Source organism: Papio anubis, chromosome 1 (assembly GCF_008728515.1).
Source record: "Papio anubis isolate 15944 chromosome 1, Panubis1.0, whole genome shotgun sequence".
NCBI classification, from domain to species: Eukaryota; Metazoa; Chordata; class Mammalia; order Primates; family Cercopithecidae; genus Papio; species Papio anubis.
The window spans coordinates 52,366,286-52,392,230 of NC_044976.1; the positions used below are offsets into that span (position 1 = coordinate 52,366,286).

Consider the following 25,945-nt stretch of genomic DNA (forward strand, 5'->3'; position numbering starts at 1 on the left):
TGGCCAACATGGCGAAACCCATCTCTACCGAAAACACAAAAATTAGCTGGGTGTGGTGGCACACGCTTGTAATCCCAGCTACTCAGGAGGCTGAAGCAGGAGAATTGCTTGAACCTGGGAGGCAGAGGTTGCAGTGAACCGAGATTGTGCCACTACACTCCAGCCTGGACAACAGAGCGAGACTCTGTCTCATAAATAAATAAATGTGACACATGGTAGGGAAAATCGGCCCTGATTACTTTAAGAAGTTGGGGGCTGGGCGTGGTGGCTCATTCGCATAATCCCAGCATTTTGAGAGGCCAAGGAAGTATTGTTTGAGGTCAGGAGTTTAAGACCAGCCTGGACAACATAAGGAGACACTATAATAGTCACAAAATTTGCTGGGTTTGGGTGGCACACCTGTAGTCCTAACTACCCTGGCTGAGGTGAGAGGATGGCTTGAGCCCAGTAGTTTGAGGCTGCAGTGAGCTATGATCACACCACTGCCCTCCAGCCTGGTGACAGAACAAGGAAACCCCCTCTCAATTATTTAAAAACAACAACAACAACAACAACAAAATCTTGGTTGTGTTTTAAAACACTTTCCAACTCTGAGCTCTATGATTCTTCTTTCAGTTTCTCCAATGAGCCATGCTGTCTCTGGCTTCTGGGCCTTTGGCCACGTGCTTCCTTCCACCAGTACACTAGCCCCACTTTGGTCAGCTGACTGCTTGCCGTCTTTCTGGTTTCAGCATAGAAATCACTTCCTCAGTGAAGTCCTCTTGACTTCTCTAATCAGAATAAGCTTCCCCTTCTCCCTGCTCTGGTAGCCCCCACACACACTCCGCCTCTGGACTTCATTTAGGAAATGGTAGTTTTCTGTTTACTTGTCTATTCCCCTCACTAAACCATGACTTCTTGAGAGGAGAGGATGTTTTATTTATTGCTCTACTCCCAGTGCTAAGGGGAGTTGCAGGCCCCAGGTTTTGTTAGGGATGGTCCCAGTTCTGTCTCTGCCCTGGAAGGTTTCAGATCCATGTCCCCTGGGGAGGGCTCTGACTACAGAAATAGTCAACCACCAGCTAGAAGCCACGATGGGGGGCCAGGCACAGTGGCTCACACCTGTAATCCCAGCACTTTGGGAGGCTGAGGTGGGCGGATCACAAGGTCAGAAGTTCAAGACCAGCCTGGCCAATATGGTGAAATCCCATCTCTACTAAAAATACAAAAAATTAGCTGGGTGTGGTGGTGCATGCCTGTAATCCCAGCTACTTGGGAGGCTGAGGCAGGAGAATTGCTTGAACCCGGAAGGCAGAGGTTACAGTGAGCCGAGATCACGCCACCACACTCCAGCCTGGGCAACAGAGTGAGACTCTGTCTCAAAAAAAAAAAAAAAAAAAAAAAAAAAAAATTAGCCGGGTGTGGTGGCAGGCGCCTGTAATCCCAGCTACTCAGGAGGTTGAGGCAGGATAACTGCTTGAACCTCGGAGGCGGAGGTTGCAGTGAGCCGAGATCATGCCACTGCACTCCAGCCTGGGTGACAGAGTGAGACTCCATCTCCAAAAACAAAAACAAAAAAAACCATGATTGGGAAAAACATCTTTCATTAGTAGCAGAAGAGTTTGTGTATAAAGAATAACTAACATCCAAACCTACTGACTTGTGAGAGAGCATCTAACAGGGTCTCTTTAAGTGTGGTCTTTTTAAGTATTTGTTTTTTAAAAAATTAATCAGAGGGAGAATTTAAGATGTGGAATCTACCAATCCAAGAATCTCTCAAAAGCTAAGGCAAAGAATCGGAAATGATAGTGATTAGAACAGACCTTTGAGCACCTGGTTAGGAATTTTCTGTCTCATGACAGAAAGGCAAACACCTTCTGACCTGACTCCTTCCCCTGGCCCAGGGTTGGCTGCTTCTACCCTGAGCCTTCATTCAGCTCCGCCCAGTGTCGCCTGGCTGCAGCCTCTCTGCCCATAGGCCTCAGAGCTTACTCTGGCTGTGCCGAGATGGGGCTGCCCCAGTCAGGGCTGTGGGTGAAGAAGCTCTGGGTGCTCTTGGAGGTGGCTGTCCATGTGGTCGTGGGTAAAGTGCTTCTGATATTGTTTCCAGACAGAGTCAAGCGGAACATCCTGGCCATGGGCGAGAAGACCGGTATGACCAGGAACCCCCATTTCAGCCACGACAACTGGATCCCGACCTTTTTCAGCACCCAGTATTTCTGGTTCGTCTTGAAGGTCCGTTGGCAGCGACTAGAGGACACGACTGAGCTAGGGGGTCTGGCCCCAAACTGCCCAGTGGTCCGCCTCTCAGGACAGAGGTGCAACATTTGGGACTTTATGCAAGGTCAGGAGGCTGCCGCACACTTGAGGGGTGCTTGAAATAGCAGTGGTAGAGGGGGATGAAGAGATGGGTTGGAAAGTCCTGAATTCTCCTACTACTCTTGCTGCTCCTTTTGGACCTTCTTGTCCTCTTCCTGCTTCCTGAAATTAGGACTTCTTGTAGATTGTTTCTCTAAGAAACATCACCACCTTCCCAGGCACTCAAATCGCAAACCATCCTGTCTGGCATTTCAGCCCCTGGAACACTGCTCTTACTGTACAGGCTGATCTGCCTGGGCTGCTCTTTGCCCACCCCTCTGCCTGGTTAACTCTTGTTCAATCTTCAGACTGTTGCTCAACGACACTTCTTTCGAGAAGCCAAGCCCAACTCCCCCATACTAGAGTACCCTCTCTCATCTGCCTGCTTAACATCCTAAACTTTTCTTTATTTCACCTGTCGTGGTTTGTAATTATGTATGGCTGGCTAGGATTCATGTCTGTTTCCCTCACTAGCCTGCAAACTCAATGCAGGTCGACACCATTGCTCTCACCCACTATTACACCCATGCCTGATGCTGGGACATGGTACCTGCTCAGTAAATACTTGTTAAAGAGCTCTCAGCTGGGCGTGGTGGTTCATGCCTGTAATCCCCGCACTTTGGGAGATTGAGGCTGCTGGATTACGAGGTCAGGAGTTTGAGACCATCCTGGCCAACATGATGAAACCCTGTCTCTACTAAAAATACAAAAATTAGCCGGGCGTGGTGGCATGCACCTGTAATCCCAGCTACTCGGGAGGCTGAGGTAGAAAAATCGCTTGAACCCGGGTGGCGGAGATTGCAGTGAGTAGAGACTGCGCCACTGCATTCCAGCCTGGGCGACAGAGTCGAGACTCCGTCACAAAAAAAAAAAAAAAAAAGTCTCAGTTTTCTCTAACTGCACCCACTCCCCAGTCCAGGAAAACCAGTTTCATCTACTTTTCTTGACCTCTCCAGTTTTCTATTTTTTGTCCTCCCAGCTTCTCTTCCTGCCAGAACTTCCTTCTCCCCTACTTGCCCACTCAGCCATCCCAGCTTGTGAATGACTGCCAGATTACTCTTCTGTGAGTATATCCCAGCTCAACCACCTTCAGCAGCTCCCCTCTGCATTTAGGATGAAGCCCAGGCTCAGCCGTGGATTCTAGGTCCTCTCTGGTCAGGCTCCAGCTTTTCTTCTCAATTCTACCTCCAAGCTCCCCCCCACACTCAGTTCTTTCGGACAAACTGTTGGGCCTTATGCATCTCTTGTACTTTCCTTTGTCTTTGCCTTTGCTGATATCAGCTGGTCAGGAATGCCCTTCCCCTCTCCATTGCTGTCTAAATCCCCCTCATTCATGTGGGTCCAGCTCTCATGCCGCCTTGTCCTCCGTGAAGCCACCTCAGCTCCCTACAGCTAGGCATGTGCTCTCTCCCTTCGGCTCATGCCTCTCTGTCTGCACCTGTCCTTGTACACTGCTGCTTCCTGCTCAGCACCTGGTACCTAAGCACAAGTCTTATTTCCCTGCCCAATGGAGAGCCTCAGGAGAGGGTGTGTGTCTGATTTTTCTCTGGATTCTTCAGCATGCTTGGCCCAGGGCCTAGATACAGCAGGTAGAGAAGGCACCTGAGGCAGTTGGTTTATTCCGTGTTTTTCTTGTTGTTGTTTTTTTTTTTGAGACAGAGTCTCACTCTACTGCCCAGGCTGGAGTGTAGTGGTATGATCACGGCTCACTGCATCCTCGACTTCCCAGGCTCAAGTCATCCTCCCACCGTGGCCTCCCTAGTACCTGAGACTACAAGTGCACACCACAATGCTTGGCTAATTTTTGCAATTTTTGTAGAGGTGGGGTTTCACCATGTTGCCCAGGCTGGTCTCGAACTCCTGGACTCAAGTGATCCACCCACTTCGGCCTTCCAAAATGCTGGGATTACAGGCATGAGCCACTGTGCCTGGCCTATCCTGTGTTTTTGAAAGCATGTTCTTTAGAACCTAAGTTCCACAGATATGCTTCACTATGTAGTGTTGCCTGGTCCAAGTAGTTGGGAATCCCTGAATACTATATCCTCCTCCTGGAATTTCATGTGCATATGAGCGTATGCACATGAGGAGTTTACAGTTCCATAGAACAGATGGAGGTAATAAACAAATCCTTACAGTCCCATGAAATGGGGGAGGCTATAAAAAATAGAACTTTTGCCTGGAGGACTTGGAAGTTTTCCTGGAGGAGGTGATTCTGGAACTAGGCCTTGAAGAATGAGTAAGATTTTTGTAGCCTGACAAGGAAAAAGGGAAGAGTGTTTCAGAGGGGAAGGCAAGAGCTTCTTTTGTTGTTGTTGTTCATTCATAATTTTAAACCACAGTGCACAGATGACCTCAATTTATTCAACAAATGTTCACCAATTCCACTGGTAGTAAGAGGAATGGTAATAACTAACTTACCACATGCCCATGTGCCAAGCACTATAACAGAACCAGGCCAATTTGCTGAATGTCAATCATCTGCAGATCAGTTCCCTGAAACGAATGTACTTGCATCATGTAACTGTCCACTTTCAGTGAGGCAGTTTACATGTTAAAGACTGTTGAATTTGGACTGAGCCCGGTGGCTCATGCCTGTAATTCCAGCACTTTGGGAGGCTGAGGCGGGCAGGTCACTTGAGGTCAGGAGTTCAAGACCAGCCTGGCCAACATGATGAAACCCTGTCTCTACTACAAATACAAAAATCAGCCAGGCATGGTGGCATGCACCTGTAATCCCAGCTACTCAGAAGGCTGAAGCATGAGAATCACTTGAACCCAGGAGGCAAAGGTTGTAGTGAGCCGAGATCATACCACTGCACTCCAGCCTGGGTGACAGAGAGAGACTCTGTCTCAAAATAAAATAAAAAAAAATAAAATAAAATAAAATAAAAAACTGTTCAATTTGTCTCTGCTCCCTGCTGCTGCAGCTGAGACTAAAAAATGGTAAGAGTGACCAGGTGCACTGGCCCATGCCTATAATCCCAACACTGTGAGTGGCTGAGTGGGAGAATTTCTTGAGCCCAGGAGTTCAAGAACAGCCTGTGCAACAGAGTGGAACCCTGTCTCTACAAAATATTTAAAAATTAGTGGGATGAGGTGGTGTGAGCCTGTAGTCCCAGCTACTCAGGAGGCTGAGTTAGGAGAGTCACTAAGCCCAGGAGGTCTAGGCTTCAGTGAGCCGTGTTCGTGCTAGTGCACTGCAGCCTAGGTGACAGAGTAAGACTCTGTCTCAAAAATTAATTAATTAATTTAAAATTTTTAATGGTAAGAGGAGGGGACTGAGGCAAAAAAAATCTATTTGCAAAATAGAGTTTACTTTCAACACATTAACCTAAAGTCCCCTGAAATCATAGGTACTAACAATACGGAAATAAACACCATGGGCCTCTGTCCTGGAAGGCCTCATAACCCAGAGTGAGAGATGGTGTCATGACAGGGAAGCAGAGGGCACTAGGGGAAGAGTAGGGTAAGGAGGTGGCCAAGGGAAAGCTTCCTAGAGGAAAGGATGGTGAGCTGATTGTCTAGGGGCAGTGAAACCTTGGGGTGGGTGAGGAAGAGGGGCATGGGGAGCTGGGCAGGGCAGAGAGGAGGAGGAGCAGAGGTCAGTGGAGGAGCAACATTCAGGTTGGCACAAGTCGGGTCCCAGAGGCAGGAAGGGGTGAAGGATGAGGCTGAAGGCATCATCAGGAACCAGAGCTTATGGGGCTTTGTGTGTCATAGCTGCAGGTTGACTGTATCCTGAGAGTACTGGTGAGTTCTGGAGTGGTTTCCAAGCAGGAAGTAAACATGATCAGTTCTGCTTATTAGAAAGACATTGGCCAGGCGCGATGGCTCACGCCTGTAATCCCAGCACTTTGGGAGGCCGAGGCCGGTGGATCACTTGATGTCAGGAGTTCGAGACCAGCCTAGCCAACCTGATGAACTCCTGTCTCTACTAAATACAAAAATTAGCCAGGCATCCTGGCAGGCGCCTGTAATCCCAGCTACTTGGGAGGCTGAGGCAGGAGAATCGCTTGAACCCGGGAGGTGGAGGTTGCAGTGAACTGAGATCACAGCACTGCACTCCAGCCTGGGCAACAAATGAGACTCTGTCTCAAAAAAAAAAAAAAAAAAAGACATGTTGTAACTACTTTGGAAACCCACCCGGCCACCAAAAAGCTCTGTTGTATGCTTTGTGTATGAACTCTGAACTCAGAGCCACAGACAGAGAGACATAAAGAATCTTTACTGATAATCTAAAGCAACTGCTTCGTTTTTGAGATGCAAAGGCCCAGAGAGGTGAATTACTTGCTTGGCGTCACACAGTGAATTCTTAGAAGAGCCGGAACTGGACTTCTGACTCTCAGCTCGTGCACTTGCTGTTCCTGGATAAGACAACAGGAGCTCAGGGAAACTCTCAGCCACCTCCAGTCCTCTGTGTGTCCATGCACATGCACAAACACAATAACACAATATACACACACTCTTGGACACACACAGAATAAAACATCGAGTAACTGGCATGGTGTGGCAGAAGGCAAGTTCTGGATGATTTACTTTCTGGATACTTGAGAGTTAATCTGAAACTGGTTTTATTTCAGCCCCTGTTTAAAATCTTCTAACATCTTTCCAAGTGTACTTACAAGTGTTGTCCAGTAACTATAAATAGGATTTCTCTGTTGAGAGATCCTGATGTCGGGGGTAATTTAGTGGTCTGGGCTGTTTTCCCATTTATACAAAGGAGTTGGACTTGATAGTCTTCACTGGATTCTGGAAATGGTGTTCTCTGCACTGTGGTCTGTGGACATGGGCAGGGTGCCAGCCCCCATGCACCCATCCTTTATCTCTCTGCTGCTGAGGAAAGCAGAGAACTTAGTTTAAACTTTGCCCTCAATACTGACCACTGTACCCACCCACACTATAAATAATTAAACAAATGACTGTTTCTTCCAGCATCTGAATCAGTGGATGTTGAGTTTTTTTCCCAATTAAAAACAAAATTTCATACCGCTGATACTTAGAGTTGATCATGACCATAAGTCTTTCGGGTTCTTTATTTTTTGTTTTTATTGAGATGCGTCTCACGCTGTTGCCCAGGCTGGAGTGCACTGGCATGACCATAGCTCACAGCAGCCTCATTCCTGGGCTCAAGCGGTCTTGAGGCCTCAGCCTCCCAAGTAGCTGGGACTAGACATGTGTCACCACGCCTGGATAATTTTTTGTTAGAGATGGGGTCCTGCTATGTTGCCCAGGCTTTTTGGGTTCCTACCTAAAGAGTGACACAGTGACTGACTCTCTGGGGTCATCGGAGGCCAGTGACCGGCCACTTGGCCACAGTTGACCTCTGAGCTAGCTGCCCTCCTGAAGCCTGGACCTCCTTGTCACGTGGGTGAGGAATCATAGTGCAGTCAACCAGCAGAGACTGAGGTCACTTAATGCCTCCTCAGGCCTCTTAGGAAAAAGTCTGTGACCCAAAGACAAGGAGAGCTGCTGCGTGTGTCCAGTGAAACTAGTCTGCTTTCCTCTCATATACTAAACATTGAGGACTATAAGCCAATTTTGTTTCTTCTTTTACTTGGCCACCAGGAAACTCAGAGTCAAAATATAGCTCAGTTACAACAAATGCATGGGACCTATGGCCTGTGTGTATTCCATTTTCCCCTCCTGTTCTTTGCCTCCCAGAGGGGCATGATTTAAAAAATTCTGGCCAGGCACAGTGGCTAACGTCTGTAATCCCAGCTCTTTGGGAGGCCAAGGCTGGCGAATCATTTGAGGTCAGGAGTTCAAGACCAGTCTGGCCAACATGGAGAAACCCTGTCTTTACTAAAAATACAAAAATTAGCCAGGCATGGTGGTGTGCGCTTGTAATCCCAGCTACTTGGGAGGCTGAGGCAGGAGAATTCCTTGAACTTGGGAGGCGGAAGTTTCTGTGAGCTGAGATCACGCTTTCTGTGAGCTGAGATCACGCTTTTGCACTATAGCCTGGGTGACAGAGCAAAACTCCGTCTCAAAAATAAAAAATAAAAAATTCGATTTAATGTGTTAGTATAGGTGTAAGGAGCTTTAAATTCTTTGCAGAACACAGAGGGGATATAGTTAACCAAATAAACCACATGCAAGTTAAGATGCCCTCTACTCCCCATCTCTCAGCAAACTCTGTCAATTCTGCCTCCTCCCCAGCTCCACTGCCCTACACTAGCTAGCCCAGGCTCCCATTCTCTCTCTCTCTCTTCTAGAGACAGGGTCTCATTCTGTGGCCCAGGCTGGAGTGCAATGGCACAATCACAGCTGACCACAGCCTCAACCTCTTGGGCTTAATGGATCCTCCGGCCTCAGCCTCTTGAGTGGCTGGGACTACAGAGATGAGGTCTCACTATGTTGCCCACTGTGAGTAGTCTCAAACTCATGGGCTCAAGCGATCCTCCTGCCTTGGCCTCCCAAAGTGCTGGGATTACAGGTGTGAGCTACTGCGTCCAGGCCCGTTGTCTTTCATGTAGACTTCTCCAGTGCCCCCTAACTGCTTATCCCTCACTTTCATTTTCACTCTTAGTCCTTTCTCCGCAGAGCAGCCAGAGGGATCTTCAAGTGTACGTCTGGTCATTACATGGCCCTACTGTAGCTGTCAGGGTTCTGGCTTGTAAGCAACAGAAGCTCCCTCTGGTTTTCTTGGTCACACACACATTTGTACATAAAGGAACATACTGGAAAGATGTTGAGTGCTTTCCAGAAACAATACCAGCTGGTCTTGATTGGACTGTCTTTTAGCATCAATAGTTGGGCTTGGATCCTGCTGTCATTGTGGTTGCCATGGGAACCCATCACCATCCCTTACGGGGCACCACAACTGGGCTGTGGATGAATTCTGCCATCTCAATGACTCCCAGAATCAAAGATCTATGTGGAAGGGTATAATTAGCCCAGCTGGGTTCACTGCCCGAGCCCTGGCTGCCAGGGGCAGAGTGTGAACCCGGCCCTTCTGTCTTCCATAGAGCAAGGCTGGGCACACTGTTTGATAAATAGAATACAAAATAGGGAATTCTAAGTAGAAAGGAGAGTTAAGAGCTGGGCAGCCAAAATTGCAACAAATGAGTCAGATATAGTCAAGTGTGTCTATAGTTATAGCTTCTCAGAAGGCTGAGGCAGGAGGATCACTTGAGCCCAGAAGTTCAAAGCTGTAGTGTATTACAATAGCACCTGTGAATAGCCACTGCATTCCTGTCTGGGCAACATAACAAGATCTCGTCTCTTAAAAAAAAGAAAGAAAATATGCAACAATATTCACCACCCTTGCTTTATATTCCTATGATAGCCCACATACCTAGGATAAAATCCAGATTCTTTACAAAGGCTTATGGGAGCCTGCCTGTTCTGGTCCATCCCTAACTCTCTAGCCCTTCTGTTGTTGCTCTCCATGCCTGCTTCCTGCCAGTGGTTTTGTGGGGCCTTGAACACACCAAGTTCTGTCCCTCCTTGGGGGCTCTGTGTGAGTCTCTTTGACTAGAATCTCCTTCTCCCTTTGCCCATGGCTGGTTCTCTCCTGTCCTTCATTTCTCAGGTTAAATGGCAGCTCCTCAGAGGCCTTCCCTACCCCACCTGTCTAAAGTAGGTCACTCCTTTACAGCCTCTCTCATAACACTGATCACAATTTGAAACTTCTTCATTTATGCATTTACTTACCTTTTTTTTGCCTGTCTCCCCATTAAGCAGACTTCAAACTGCACACAGCCAGAGAGCTGCTGGTCTCATTCTCTGCCAGATCCCCAGTGTGTGGCAGGGAGACTTGCATATTTAAAGTGCTGAATAAATACTTGTAGATAGAATGAGAGTGTGCTACATGCGGGGGATTTGAGGATGAATGAGGAACAGGCCCTGCCCTCAGGGGACAATGAGTAGGGGGATTTGGGGGTATGTGGACACTTAAACAGGCCATGTCACAGTGCAAGACCAGCCATGCTCCAATAAATATATGGTAAGGGCTCAACAACGTCAGCTCTGGTCGTAAACCAGAGGGGGTCGGCTGCTCCTCAGAGTTGTCCTTGGTCTAGGATGGAGAGTTACAGAAGGTTTCCACTCAGGGCTGGCTTCATGGATATGGGACCAGTGAAGCACACAGGGACCTACACTCAAAAGGGCCTTGTCCTTGAGGTTTAATGTTCTGCAGCAGCTGTCTTGAATTTTTGTTGCTGTTGTTTTTAGCACACCAGAGTTGCAAAGTATGTCTTGAAATTCTTCGTAATTTTATCTTTGAATCTGCATTTTGTAAGTGAAACCCTATGGGACAATGGAGCATGTCCCGAGGACTTGGAGCCTCTGCTCACACAGGCTCCTGTCTTCCACAGCCTCCCTGCCCCTCCAGGACATGTTCTCTAAGGCCCACTCTCCCATCCCCAGGTGCTCCTTCCTGCTCCCACCCAGTGACTTCTGCCATCTCCTGACCCCAGAGTGGGCCTGGATACAGATGTGAGGAAGGTGGGGGCAGGTGTCACATCCCCGTGTTGCATGGCAGCTGTCCCCATCCTGGACTCGCAGTGCCATGGTGCAATTCGCCAAGTGACTGAGGGTGGGGGAAGCCTCTTGCCCATCCTTTCCCCCATCAAGGTACCTAGTATGTCCCTTACAGTGGTTGCAGTACCCTGTGGGTTGGAGTGGTGGGCAGGTGGGAAGGGGCCATGTCTGGCTCAACTTCTGTGATGCTGGGCAGGGCATGGCATGTTGGTCTGGTGGCTGGAGGGAGAGGGAAGTGCACGCACACTCGGTCTCTGGGGTGCTGGGTAGCTGTGAGGATCTGCTCTCACTCTATGAATATCCCTGTGCCAGGGGAATATGACATTAAATAGCAACTAAAATACACGATGCCAGGTCAAGAGAGGGACTGCAGAAGATTAGAAATGTCTTTGTATTCTAGGCCGGGCATGGTGGCTCAGGCCTGTAATCCCAGCACTTTGGGAGGCCAAGGCTGGCGGATCACTTGAGGTCAAGAGTCCAAGACTAGCCTGCCCAACATAGCGAAACCCCATCTCTACTAAAAATACAAAAATTCGCCAGGTGTGGTGACGCACACCTGGAGTCCTAGCTACTCAGGAGGCTGAGGCAGGAGGATCACTTGAACCTCGGAGGCAGAGGTTGCAGTGAGCTGAGATCACACCACTGCACTCCAGCCTGGGCGAGACTCCATCTCAAAAAAATAAATAAATAAAAAAGAAAGAAAAGTTTTTATATTTTGATAAATTTAACGGCACTTTCCCCCACTTTTTGAACAAAGAACCCTGCATTTTCATTTGGCAGCAGGCCCAGCAAATTATGCAGCTGGTCCTGCTCCTAGCGTTCACTGTCTTTGTGGAGCTGCCTTCGGTGCCTCCCTACTTCATAGCTCAGGGAGGAGATAAAAGCTCATAGCAAGAGCGTACATTTATTAAGCACTTACTATGGGCCAGGAACCAGTTTAAGCCCTTATCTCTATTAATTTATTTAATCATCATAACAATGCTACAAAGTATTATTATGCCCCCTTGTGGATGAGGAAACTGAAGTGCTATGAATAGAAAGCACTGAATTGAGAGTTCAGAAACCAGAATGTTCATTTTAACTCCTCACTGACCTGCTGTGTGACCTGAAGCAAGTATGTAAAACTCAGTTTCTTTGTCTATAAAATGGGGGAAAAAATTACCAACCTTGCTGTATTACTAATCCCATCGCAGGAGAGAATGGATGCATACCTGCCTTATAAACTGCCTGAAAGGGACTCCTCTTATATTTAAACTACCATGCAGCAACTACAGGTGGTCCACTGAGACCACCTAAAAAAACCTCTCATTTTGGAGAGGAGTAAACCAGTTTCATCCCCTGCTAAGTCATGCCGTCTAGGCTTTGGACCCCAGTGCCTAGGACCCATCCTGGGGTTGGGGGTGGGGGGGCAATAAAAATAACAGAATTGAACATAGGAGTGAAAATGGTGCTTGTAAAAGAAAACTGTGTGTGGATTCTCAGTTTGTGATGGCTCTTGCTGTTTCAGGCAATAGGCCACTGGTGCTGAATTTTGGAAGTTGTACCTGACCTTCATTTATGTTCAAATTCGACCAATTCAAGAGGCTTATTGAAGACTTTAGATCCATAGCAGATTTTCTCATCATTTACATTGAAGAAGCACATGCATCAGGTACAGAAAGATTCTCTGCCTCTTCTAGCTCTTCTCACTCTCTTTTCTCTCTCCCTTTTCCCCAGGCCCCATCTCAAGGTTGGGAGGTAGAGGAAGGAAGAGGAGGGGAGAGGGAAAGAGCCATTATTCACTGAGCACCCATCACTCCCAGGCCCTGCACTAGGCTAACCTCACAGTCTGTGCTTTCAACCAGGGTACAGAGAGCAGAACACCTGGAGTGACAGGGTCTGGCTAGGAGAGGATTCTAACATTTTGATTGGATAAATAGGGAAGTTAAGGGAGAAGAACTTTTTTTTTTTTGAGACAGGGTCTTGTTCTGTCGTCTGGGCTGGGGCTGGAATGCAGTAGCACTCACATGGCTCACTGCAGCCTGAACCTCCTGGGCTAAATCGATCCTCCCGTCTCAGCCTCCCAAGTAGCTGGAACTGCAGGTATACGCCACCACGCCCAGCTAGATTTTTGTATTTTTTTGTAGAAACAGTTTCACCGTGTTACTTGGGCTGGTCTCAAACTCCTAGGTTCAAACAGTCCGCCCACCTTGGCCTCTCAAAGTGCTGGGATTACAGGCATGAGCCACTGCGCCCAGCCTATATTTGCATTTTTGAAAGAACACTGTGGTGAAGAATTAGGAGAAAAGTGTTTAGACTCTGGAGCAGTAGTACTTAAATTCAGTATGAATTAGAATCATCTGGAAGGCTGTTAAAATGCAGATGTCTGGGTCCCATTCCTAGTCCATCTAGGCTGAGGTCTAGGGTTTGCACTACTTAACAAACTTCCAGGTGATGCTGATGCTGCTAGTCTGGGGACACACACTCAGAGAACTACTGATCTAAACCCTTGCCTCTCCAAGTATGGTCTAGGTGCCAGCAGTCTTGGCATCCTGGGAGTTAGAAGGACTCTCAGTTCCACCTTCGACAGACCGAATCAGAATCTTCCTATAACAAGGTCCCCAAATGATTCATGCACATTCAAGATCAAGGAGTGCTGGTTTATTGGACTATTTCACATTGAAGAGCAGGGGCCTGACAGCCAGGAGCCCTGGGCTTCAGTTCTGGATCAATCACTAATTCCTGATGTGACCTTGCACATTCAACCATAATAGGAAACTAGACCAAATCATTGCCAAGGGCTCTGAGAACCTCAGTTAAAAGCGAGGGGCTATTGGCTGGGCGCGGTGGCTCATGCCTCTAATCCCAGCACTTTGGGAGGCCAAGGCAGGCGGATCACCTGAGGTCAGGAGTTCAAGACCAGCCTAAACACGGAGAAGCCCCTTCTCTACTAAAAATACAAAATTAGCTGGGTATGGTGGCGCATGCCTGTAATCCCAGCTAATCGGGAGGCTGAGGCAGGAGAATTGCTTGAACCTGGGAGGCGGAGGTTGCGGTGAGCCAAGGTTGCGCCATTGCACTCCAGCCTGGGCAACAAGAGCAAAACTGTGTCTTAAAGAAAAAAAAAAAAAAAGTGAGGGGCTATTTAGTCTGCAGGAAGTGTGTGCTATGTCAGTGGGACTTGGTGCCTGGCCTTTCTCTTGTAGATGGCTGGGCTTTTAAGAACAACATGGACATCAGAAATCACCAGAACCTTCAGGACCGCCTGCAGGCAGCCCATCTACTGCTGGCCAGGAGCCCCCAGTGCCCTGTGGTGGTGGACACCATGCAGAACCAGAGCAGCCAGCTCTACGCAGCACTGCCTGAGAGGCTCTACGTAATCCAGGAGGGCAGGATCCTCTACAAGGTGGTGACCTGGGGACAGAGGGTCCAGGGAGGGCAAAGGGGCCCAGGGAGGGGAAGGGCAAAGAGAAGGTTTTGCATCAAGCAGAACTGGATTCAAATCACCACCTAGCCATTTACCAACCATGTGACCACGGGCGAGTGTTTTCACTTCTTGGAGTACCTTCAATTTCCTCTTCTGCAAAATGGGAATGTTGGTCTCCACCTCACAGGGGATGAAATAATGCACACAAAAGTCCCTAGCATTTGGACTGGAGCTGCATCCTCCCGGCTGCCTTTCAAACCCAGATGATGGCCCAGTCCTGGTCTGGCTTCAAACTGAGAGACAGAGAATGTTGTTTTTGGTTTTGGTTTTTGGGGTTTTTTTGTTTGTTCTGTTTTTGTTTTGTTTTTTGTTTGTTTTTGATACAGATTCTCACTCTGTTGCCCAGGCTGGAGTGCAGTGGAGTGATCTTGGCTCAACCTCCCAAGTAACCTCTACCTCCCAGATTCAAGCGATTCTCCTGCCTCAGCCTCCCAAGTAGCTGGGACTACAGGCACACGCCATGCCCAGCTAATTTTTGTATTTTGAATAGAGACGGGGTTTCGTCATGTTGGCCAGGCTGGTCTTGAACTCCTGGCCTCAAGTGATCTGCCCGCCTTGGCCTCCCAAAGTGTTAGGATAACAGGTGTGAGCCACCATGCCCAGTCTGTTTTTGTTTTATAAACAGTATTCAGAGAGGGGAATTGACTTGTCCAAGGTCACACTGGGCAAGGCTCTGATTTCGATTCTAAATCCCCTGATCGGGTGGGCCAGAAATGAGAAGGTCTGAAGCTGCTAACATGTGAGACAGGCCTGAACCAGGACTGGTGGTGTAGAAGGCTCAAGGGGAATGGAACCCGTGGTTTGGAGCTGGAAATGCTGGACACAGGGATGTGAGGCAGAAATGCATTTCAGGCTCCCTTTCTTGTGATTGCTTCCTCTCGAAAGTTCCAGCCTGGTCAGGGTGAGGGAGGTAAGTGCATAGCCTCTGACTCTTTAGACACAGTTGGCTTGGCCTCCCTTAAGAAGGTAGAAACTACGTTTTAAAGCGATTGGAGGGATTTCAAGCCTTAGGGAGCAGATGAAACCAAGTATATGGATGCTCCTCTGTCCACAGATCAAGATCAAGCTGACCCTACTTATTCAGATAAAACAAGCAAAAACTTGCAGGCAAATTCCCCATGGTGCAACGGTCACGGTAGAAGAATTTGGGTCCTTCATCCTTTCCTGTACCTTGGGACATGGTTCAGGCATGATTGAGGTACCCTGGGCACTGAGTCCCTACCTTGAGTTAGACCCTGTGCAAATACCGGAAACACAAAAATGAATTGAAAATGACCCACACCTAGCTGGGCACGGTGGCTCACGCCTGTAATCCCAGCACTTTGGGAGGCCAAGGCAAGCAGATCACCTGAGGTCGGGAGTTGGAGACCAGCCTGACCAACATGGTGAAACCCTGTCTCTACTAAAAATACAAAATTAGATGGCTGTGGTGGTGCATGCCTGTAATCCCAGCTACTTGGGAGACTGAGGCAGGAGAATAGCTGGTACCCAGGAGGCAGAGGTTGCGGTGAGCTGAGATTGCGCCATTGCATTCCAGCCTGGGCAACAAGAGCAAAACTCCATCTTGAAAAAAAAAAAAAAAAAAGACCGGCCGGGCACAGTGGCTCACGCCTGTAATCCCAGCACTTTGGGAGGCCGAGGCAAGTGGATCATGAGGTCAGGAGTTCAAGACCAGACTGACTAACATGATGAAACCCCGTCTCTACTAAAAATACAAAAATTAGCCAGGCATGGTGGCATGTGCCTGTAATCCCAGCTACTTGGGAGGCTGGGGCAGGAGAATTGCTTGAACCCGGGAGGCGGAGGTTGCAGTGAGCCGAGATTGTGCCACTGCACTCCAGCCTTGGCAACAGAGCGAGACTCCGTTTCAAAAAAAAGAAAAAAAGAAAATGGCCCACACCCTTACTCACAGGCTGAGGGATAAGGAAGACCCAAATAAGACTATTACAGTGTCCCAACTGCTGGGGGACTCCAGAGCAGGGGTCAGAACGCCTTTTCTGTATAGGGCCTGATAGTAAATATTTTCAACTTTGTGCCAAGTAATCCCTGTTGCAACAATTCAATTCTGCTGTTATAGCACAACAGCAGCTGCAGACAACATGCAAATGAAAGCATGTGAGGCATCAGGACTGGTCTGGCTCTCAGACTGTAAGGTTTTCAACCTCTAGGGAAGGGTAGGCTTATCAGAGGGGGCAGCAATTGCTTGGGCCTTAAAGGGTAAGGAGTTGGCCCAGTGAGCACAGTGAGTGAAAATCACTGCAGTATAGGGAAGAGGGTGGGCAGAGGCACTGAGGCCTAGTAGGGCAGAGTGTGAATAAAGAATTGGGGACATTGGGGTTACACAGGGGTCTCATTCTGGACCAAGGGGTTTGGCCTTCATCTTAGGGCAAAGGAGAGCCACTGACAGGTTTGGAGCAGGAAAGAGACATGATCAGACCTGTACTTAGAATGTTCACTGGCTCACGGCTGTAACTCTAGCACTTTGGGAGGCCCAGGTGGGTGGATCACCTGAGGTCGGGAGTTCAAGACCAGCCTGGTGAAATCCTGTCTGTACTAAAAATACAAAAAAATTAGCCAGGCGTGGTGGCGCACACCTGTAATCCCAGCTACTTGTGAGGCTGACGCACGAGAATTGTTTGAACCCAGGAGGCGGAGGTTGCAGTGAGCAAAGACTGTGCCAGTGCACTCCAGCCTGGGTGACAGAGTGAGACTCTCTAAAAAAGAAAAGAAAAAGAAAGTTCACTGGTTCCATGGCCGGGCGTGGTGGCTCACGCCTGTAATCCTGGCACTTTGGGAGGCCAAGGCGAGTGGGTCACTTGAGGCCAGGAGTTGGAGACCAGCCTAGCGCACGTGGTGAAACCCCATCTCTACTAAAAACACAACAATTAGCCAGGCGTGGTGGAGTGCACCTGTATTCCCTGCTACTCAGGAGGCTGAGGTAGGAGAATCCCTTGAACCTGGGAGGCGGAGGTTACAGTGAATCAAGATTGCGCCATTGCACTCTAGCCTGGGCAACAGAGTGAGACTCTGTCTCAAAAAAAAAAAAAGAAAAGAAAAAAGAAAAAAAAGAAAGTTCACTGGTTCCTGGTTGAAAAATGGACAGGAGGGAGCAGGGACTAAGGACTGGGGATAGTTGGGAGGGGTGGCAGCTGCCCAAGTTGTGGATGAGAAGGGCTGACCTAGGGCAGTAGAACTGGAGAGGCAGAGATGGTTCTGAGGCAGGATGGGTAGAACTTGATGTGAAGGCTGGAGAAGATTAGGTCAGTCTGAAGGTCTAAGTATGGAAGAAAAGCTTATTTGTACAGAACTCTTCTCTTTTTGAAAGACTATGTCACTTTATGTCCTCTAGTTTTCCTGCTTCTCTGTCCAACCTTCCTGTTAACTGCTGATGCCACTGTACACACTTTCTCACCCACCTCACGGTTGCATCTGCCACTGAATTAGCCATGCTGACAGCTCCTACATAGACATCATTTGACCAGATCTTGCAACTAACCTCCAGAGCTACATGTTCCTTGCAAGTTGGAAATCTGGGAATGCCTGATTCATTTCTCTTGCAGGGTAAATCTGGCCCTTGGAACTACAATCCAGAAGAAGTTCGTGCTGTTCTGGAAAAGCTCTACAGTTAATCTGGACAGATACCTCAATTCTAGGTGACCAACGGGAGGGCTTCTCAAGGCTTGGCTCTCCCTGAGACCCAGCTAGCTCTTACCTTTGACCTGTGTCCCTAGCTGAATCGCTAGCTCAAATTTTTCTGATCTAAGCAAACAATTCCCAGCTGAGGAATGCAAGCCACAGCACCCAATCAAGACAAATTGTTATTATCAGAAAATGACGCAACACTTGAGCTGTTCAGGCTAGTTCCCTGTTGAAGAAAGTACAGCCTGACACTGCTCCCACTGTGGAGACCACATTCCCTGCACACCATCTTTGAAAGAGCAGTTGCACTGTACAGGCACACTTCTGAGGTACGGGATCTCTCTCCAGCCACTCCGATACCAAGTAATTCAAGCTGACATTCCTTCTACTAGGGAAATTCATTTTATCCAATTTGCATTTATGGAATTGATCATTTAAGACACTAAATTAGTTTTTAGAACCAAGTATGGGAAGAATTCCAGTTGTTAGGAAGAGATGAGGAGTTGGAAGAGGAGGGATTAGAAACAGGAGGAGGCAGTCATCCTCTCCTTGCCAAAAGATTTAAACCTGTCCACATGGCTGGTGATGATGGGTGAGTTCCCATGGTAACACATCTCTAATTTTACCAGGGAAGAGGAGAGTACTCACTTTACCATCTTTGAATATATTTCATAGAAATCTAGCTCTCTGTACCCTGAAATCTTCCACTCGTCTACTTTTCAACAGAGTCATCTAGAAGGGAGGGTTGGCTTCCCAAAAGTATAACCTTGACCAAACCAAACAATAGGCACCAGCAATGCTGTCATTCAGTTATGCAGAAGCTCATATGTGAAATTCTGTTTCTCTGATTTCTTCGCAAGTCTCTTAATGGTCATTTGTGTTAGATTACATCAAACTGACGGATAACCATTGGTATTCATCTATTTCAACTCTGTGTCTTTACATATTTGTTTATGATGGCCACAGCCTAAAGTACACACGGCTGTGACTTGATTCAAAAGAAAATGTTATAAGATGCAGTAAGCTAATAACAGAATGATTAAAATATATCAGGCTATTTTGGATGGCTTCAGTGTGATCTTTACATTTTCTTTTCCAATTTGTATCTGATTACCCATGTAATCTGACCAGCAAAACTACCATATGCTGGAAGGGCCTCATCTGGGGGGAAGAACATTCAGGCCCTATGTTACATGTTAAATGTGGTTTTGTCTTATGAACTCCTGCTGGAGTGAAACAATTTTTCACATTGGAATCAAATTGCCTTTACAACATGACATCAAAGAATGGATCTGGAGACCTTTTGCTAGCATGAGAACATATTGTCTTTAGCTATACTTTAGTTGCTACAAAGTTAATATTATTAATGTTGTCACTTTATTATTTTAAAAATAGTTATTATTGCAAGAGGCTGAGGCAGGAGAATCACTTGAACCCGTTGAACCCAGGAGGCAGAGGTTGCAGTGAGCCAAGATGGTGCCCCTGCACTCCAGCCTGGGTGACCGAGCGAGACTCCATAAAAAAAAAAGTCATTATTAATCATCTACCAGGCACAGTCACTTTCACTTTCAGATATGTTATCTCATTTAATCTCTCTATATCTCAAAGAGGAGATGATTATCCCCATTTTACAGATGAGGAAATCAGGGCTCAGAGAGTTAAGTAACTTGCATAACTTCTCAGAACTAGTAAGTAACAAGCCGAGATTCAAACCGGATCTCTAACTCGAAGGCCAGAGTCCTAGCTCTGTTCCTGCCAGCTGGGTGACTTTGATCAAGCTGCCTTGGTATCTTGACCTATAAAACAGGGTTTCAATAGTGCCTAGTCCATAGATTCATCAGTAGAGCACTGAGAACTGTGCCTGATTTGGAGAAAATGTCATGAAGTGTTGGCTATTATGATTATCATAATTACTGTCTCACAACTGCTTCCTCAGGCCCTCTTTTTGGAGGTTGGGGGTGGAAGGAGGACAAGACAATAGGGACGCTGAATAAAAATTTTCCATCCTACCAAAGCCACTCATGACCAATACAGGCATGAGTTTTTGAGGTTATACTGAAAATGAAAAGCTGTGAGAATGATAGGACTGAAGTACAGCTGAGCACTCACTGTCCCTCCTAAGTTCCACAAAAGGAGACAGCATATAAGGCAAGGCTCTTCTGAATCACTTCTCTGATGGTCTTCCAATTCATGTCTATAAATGCACAGAAATCTCCCCGTTTTCAACAAGTAATAGTAGCTGAAACTGAGGAGGTTTTCAGAATGATAAAAATAGACCCCCGGCTTTCCAATTCGATTCTCTTCAACTTAATGCATCAAACATTGAGCATTGATACTTTTCTGGGTGCAGAGTTATGCAAAGATAGACACGGAACAGCTATTGTCCTCCAGCAGCTTAATCTCACAGGGGACCAGACATACACTCCAATGACAATAACTCAAGGTGGAATATATGTTAGAGTGAAGACTAAATGCTCAGAGCTGGGTGAATCCAACAACGCTTTTTGGAGCTGGTGGCATTTGAGCTTGGTCTTCAAAGATGCCCAGTACTTCCATAAGTTGGGATGGGAGCCTTGAGAAGATGGGAAGGGAGAAGGGCATTTCAAGTGGGGAGAACTACATGGGCAAAGGTGGAAAAAGGGCTATGTGCAGGAGACTGCAAGAAGTTTGGGGTCAGTTCCAATCCTTTTGTTTTACAGTGCTAGCCATAGGCCAGGGTAGTTCAATGGTTCTCAAACTTGGGCATGCAACAAAATCACCTGGAGGGCTTGCTGCAACACAGATTCTTGGGGCTCATCCCCAGAGTTTATGATTCCAATAGGTCTGGGGTTGAGCTAGGGAATTTGCATTACTAACAAGTTCTCAGGTGAGGCTGATGCTGCTTTCCCAGGAACCACACTTTGAGAACCGCTGCTATAGTAGGTGGTGTTGGTGCTCTGCCCAGATGCTTTTACCAAGCCATTGTACTCATCAGCCAGCTGCTGTGAGTGTTGGCTGCTAATGACTCACAGATGCACTCTTTCCTGAGAATTTGCCCTCATGATAGGAGCTATCTTACCCAGAAATACCTGTGAGATTATGTCCTCCACCTGAGTGTGGCCCACAGCCAATGGCTGATGGATTGAAATTATAAAAGCCTGCTCCCTTGCTGCAAGGTGGGGGCAGTCTACTTCTCTGGTGCCAGTCATGCTCCAGAGCTCCCTATGGGATCAGACTGACGCTAGACTTCAGCAGAAGCCATATGTTTAATTTTTCCCTCTGCCTGATCCTGCTTCTCTCTCACTACCTTAGAGGTTTCTCCTGAGAGCGCTCCCTCAATAAATCACTCTTCAAAGAATCCTTGTCAGATGCTCTGCTTCTAGAGAACCTGACCCACAGCAGTTCCCTTCTGGGTCTTTTCTGATTATGAGTCTTCATTAGTGGGGCTTGTTATCTGCTGAAACATAGTGTGGGATGAGGAGTCAGCTGGCGCAATCTGCAACTTTCATTGACGTTCGCTGTCTTGAGTCGCCTATTATTAACTAAGTTCCTTCCTTTGAGATGGGGCTCAGGGAAATCCCGTTCAGTTACACTCCCTTTGCTTTGGATGCTTTTCCACCTTCTGTTATGGATTGAATTGTGCCCCTCTAACCCCCGAAATGCCTATGTCAAAGCTTTAACCTCCTTTTATTTGGAGATAGGGCCTTTACAGAGGTAATGAAAATCACATGAAGTCATAAGGGTGTGGCCTTGATAAGACAGGAATAGTGTTCCTTAAGAGACTCCAGAGTGCACTCTCTGCACACACACAAAGAAGAGCTCGTGTGAGCACAGCAAGGTGGCAGCTACCTACAACACAGGAAGAAAGGGTTCACCAGAAACTATGCCAGCACCCTGATCTCAGACTTCCAGCCTCCAGAGCAGTGAGAAAATAAATGTCTGTTGTTTCAGCTACCCAGTTTATGGTATTTTGTTAGAGCAGCTGGAGCTAAGACAACTTCTTTCATCATGCTTTACCTCTAGCAGTCTCCTCTGGTGTATCCTGCCTGATTCTCCTCCAGCTCCATCTTCCCTGCCATTCTGTGATTAACCTCAAGGCTCTCTGGAGACATTCGCCATCCTCCTGACTCACCTGCAGCCTTTTTCAATCTAAACAAGGGACTCTTGGATAAGCCTTTCATAACCATGACACGTTTAATGAAGTCTCTAGCTTTGAGAGAACATATGCCAGTTCTCAGCTTCTTCCTTTACCAAAATCCTCATTTCACAGTACTTAGTGAGTAGGTGTCCCATTTTGATGTTAGGGGTTATAGCTGCTTCCTCGAAGATAAAATGTTTTTCTTTTTATAATTCCTTTTGTTGTGAATGTTTTGAGAAAGGGGATGAGGTAAAAATCCCTTTACCCCATCATCTTTAACCAGAAGTATCCATTTTGTATTTATAAGCTTATATATATATATAAAAAATTCATATCCCATTATAAAATGATGTTTGTATATATCATACTTTCTAATATATGGCTGCATAGTAGTTTCCAGTTTTTCTATCTTATAAACATTGCTATAAATCTTTGTCCACTTATCTTTGTATATTCCTTTATCTGATTAATAGGATATATTTCTAGAAATGGAATTTCTGTGTCAAAGACTACATGCATGTTTAAAACTTTGATGTACACTGCCACACACTATCTCCCAGAAGGCTGTCTATCAGGGTCAAGTTACAAAGGGCTACTGGAACATCACCTAGAAGGTGAAGCCCACAAAGGATGCCTCCCCTAGCCTGGCCCCTGCAGAGGGGCATTACTGAGAGAGGGCTCAATAAATGCAATGTGCTATAAAAAAAATCTGTATAAATGAGTGATAAACACAATTTTCATTTCTGTAATATTTCTTTGCCTAGACTTGGTACATGGTTAAAAGGTCATTAGATTTTTACTTTTTTATTCATCCCTTTAAATAAGTATTTATGGTTTAAACTTTATGCAAGGCGCTGTGATAGGCATTGGTCCACAGTAAGTGATCCAAAAATTCATATATTATTGACTAGCTTTATTCAAAGCTCCTCAAAGATTCTATAGTATAAAGAGATACAAGCATGCAAATAAATGAACAATGTTCACTTATTCAGTCAACAGATATTTATTGAGAATATATATGCCAGGCACTATTCTAAGCCCTGAGCATACAGTCATGAGCAGAAACAACAAAACTCCCTGCCTTGGGGAGCTTACATTCTAGTGAGAGAGTTGATAAACATGATATACATGATAAATAGAAAAAATATATGTTAGAGAGTGATAAGCAGGGCTGTCCCTATAAGGGTGAGAGCGCCCGGGGTAATTCAATTGATTAAACTTCCTACTCAAGAGACTCACACCTGAATGCAGGTGGCACTGCCCTCATCTTTCAAAGGATACTTGGGCTATCATTAATATCATTAAAAGAAAAAAATGTAAGTGGAATTTTAATGATAGAAATGAAGAGTCAGGTATAAAAACTCCCAAATACAGAACACAGGGTGGCTGCGTCAGGTCCCTAACCTAAGAAAAGGAGAAAAATAAAACAGGGAAAAAAGATTGAATGTGTTTCTCTTGCGAGGGAAAGGTGCAGGAACACTCTAATTTTAGATAGGGAGGCCAGAGAAAGGCTTATTGAGAAGGAAATTTTGTGTAAGGACCTGATGTCAATGAGGAAGCCAGCTATACCGATACCAGTGGCAAGAGCACTACAGGCAGAGGAAACAGCAAACACAAAGGCCTCATTACGTAGTACACACAGCACAGTGGCAGTCAGGAGTCCATGGGCAGGTGGAGAAAAGGCCACATGAGGGGGAGAAAGGATGCTAGTTGAGGACAAATGAGACTTTAAAAAGGTGAGGGGCTGGAAGCAGGGGCTCACACCTATATTCCCAACACTTTGGGAGGCCAAGGCGGGACGATCCTGTGAGCCCGGGAGGTTGAGACTAGCCTGGGCAACATAGTGAAACCCCATCTCTATAAAAATAGAAAAAATTAGCCAGGTGTGGTGGCATGTCTGCAGTCTGAGCTACCCAGGACACTGAGGTGGGAGGATCACCCGAGCCTGGGAGGTCAAGACTGCTGTGAGCTGTGTTTGCACCACTGAGCTCTAGCCTGGGCGACAGACCTGGTCTCAAAAAAAGAAAAGAGGTGAGGGGGTAGTTCAGCAGTGAAAAACAAAACAAAGCAAAAAGGTAAAGTTACATGTCATATTTATTGCCTGAAATTTGGAGTGGTTTAAGGTGATAATGAGTTTTTTAAAGCCTAGAAAAATGAAGGTTAAAGCATGCTGTTTTCAAATACTATATATGAAGTGGATGTTCTACAGTCATCATTTGTTTCCTGCATCCACAGAAGACAGAGAAAAAAGACTTAAAGATAACTCACCAGGCCTATGCCAAAGAAATCAATCAGATAACCTCTGGAGACCCCTTTTAGCAATCTGTAAGCCTCAACACAGTGTTTCTTACACAAAGAGTTATTGCCATTTCAGTTTAGAAACTTGGCAAAAAGAAAATGCTCAGCATTTCATTTTATTGAACATGAACACAATTGCTGTAATTCACATTACTTCTCAAAAACCTTAAATGGTTCCAGTGTTACAAGAAAATACCTGAAAGCCTGTGATATAGCTGTAATGTTCAGTTTTAGTTTTACTTTTTGCTCTACTTAGACTTTTCTATTCATCTTTCCCCAAATTCATTATTATGAATGACTACTCACCTTCACATCTTTTATCTGTTATACCAGTGTGACTTTTGAAATGCCTTTCCTACTCTTCTCCATTTAAAACTTGCTTTTCCAGGCCGGGCGCAGTGGCTCACGCCTGTAATCCCATCACTTTGGGAGGCCAAGGCAGTGGATCACCTGAGGTCAGGAGTTCGAGACCAGTCTGGCTGGCCAACATGGTGAAACCCCGTCTCTAATAAAAATACAACAAAATTAGCTGGGCATGGTGGTGGGCACCTGTAATCCCAGCTACTCGGGAGGCTGAGGCAGGAGAATCACTTGAACTTGGGAGGCGGAGGTTGCAGTGAGCTGAGATCATGCCGCTGCACTCTAGCCTGGGCGACAGAATGTGACTCTATCTAAACAAACAAACGAAGAAACCCCTGCTTTTCCAAGAGTAAATCTGTGTAACAAATCTTAGAAGGTGACTTATCAATAAGTACCAACAGCCTTAAAACTGTTGCTAACTGGCCAGGCACAGTGGCTCATGCCTGTAATCCCAGCACTTTGGGAGGCTGAGGCGGGGAGATCACCTGAAGTCAGGAGTTCAAGACCAGCCTGGCCAACATGGCGAAACCCTGCCTCTACTAAAAATACAAAGAAATTAGCCGGGCATGGTGGCAGATGCCTGTAATCCCAGCTGCTAGGGAGGCTGAGGTAGGAGAATCACTTGAACCCAGGAGGTGGAGGTTGCAGTGAGCCAAGATAGCGCCATCCCACTCCAGCCTGGAGGACAAGAGAAAAACTACATCTCAAAAAAAAGAAAAAGTTGGTGAGACTCTGTCTCAAAAAAAAAAAAAAAAAAAATTAAAGCTTATATAAAAGTAGAAATACTAGTACAATGAACCTCCATATATCTATCACCCAGATTCAATAAATTATTGTCACATTTGCTTCTTCAACTAACCCCTTTTCCTTTATAAAGTCTCTGCTTAAATAGTAAGCAAATTCCAGATTATCAGACCATTTCAGTCATCCATAGTTCTATATGCATCTCATGTATATATGCATTTCATCCATAGTTCTATATGCATCTCATATGCTTTATATGCATTTCAGTCACCCATAGTTCTATATGCATTTAAGCTTATGCATTTTATTACATAAGCTTAAAGCCAGTCTCACACGTAGTAAAATGAATAACATCCAGTCTACAAGAAAATTTCCTCAATTATCTTAAAATGTCCTTTTTTGGCCAGGCACAGTGGCTCACACTTGTAATCCCAGCACTTTGGGAGGCCGAGGCAGGCAGATCACCTGAGGTCAGGAGTTTGAGACCAGCCTGGCCACCA

At 46.4% G+C, this 25,945-nt stretch overlaps 1 protein-coding gene across 1 annotated transcript; it reads left to right on the forward strand.

Annotated features, from left to right (window-relative positions):
• The first annotated feature begins 1,933 nt into the window (after positions 1–1,933).
• On the forward strand, positions 1,934–18,994 carry DIO1 (iodothyronine deiodinase 1). The gene is made up of 4 exons (XM_021941857.2): positions 1,934–2,323; positions 12,329–12,472; positions 14,007–14,206; positions 17,848–18,994. Exons 1-4 carry the CDS (start codon positions 1,987–1,989, stop codon positions 17,914–17,916), a joined length of 750 nt encoding a protein of 249 aa, XP_021797549.1. The 5' UTR covers positions 1,934–1,986; the 3' UTR covers positions 17,917–18,994.
• Positions 18,995–25,945: the final 6,951 nt, after the last annotated feature.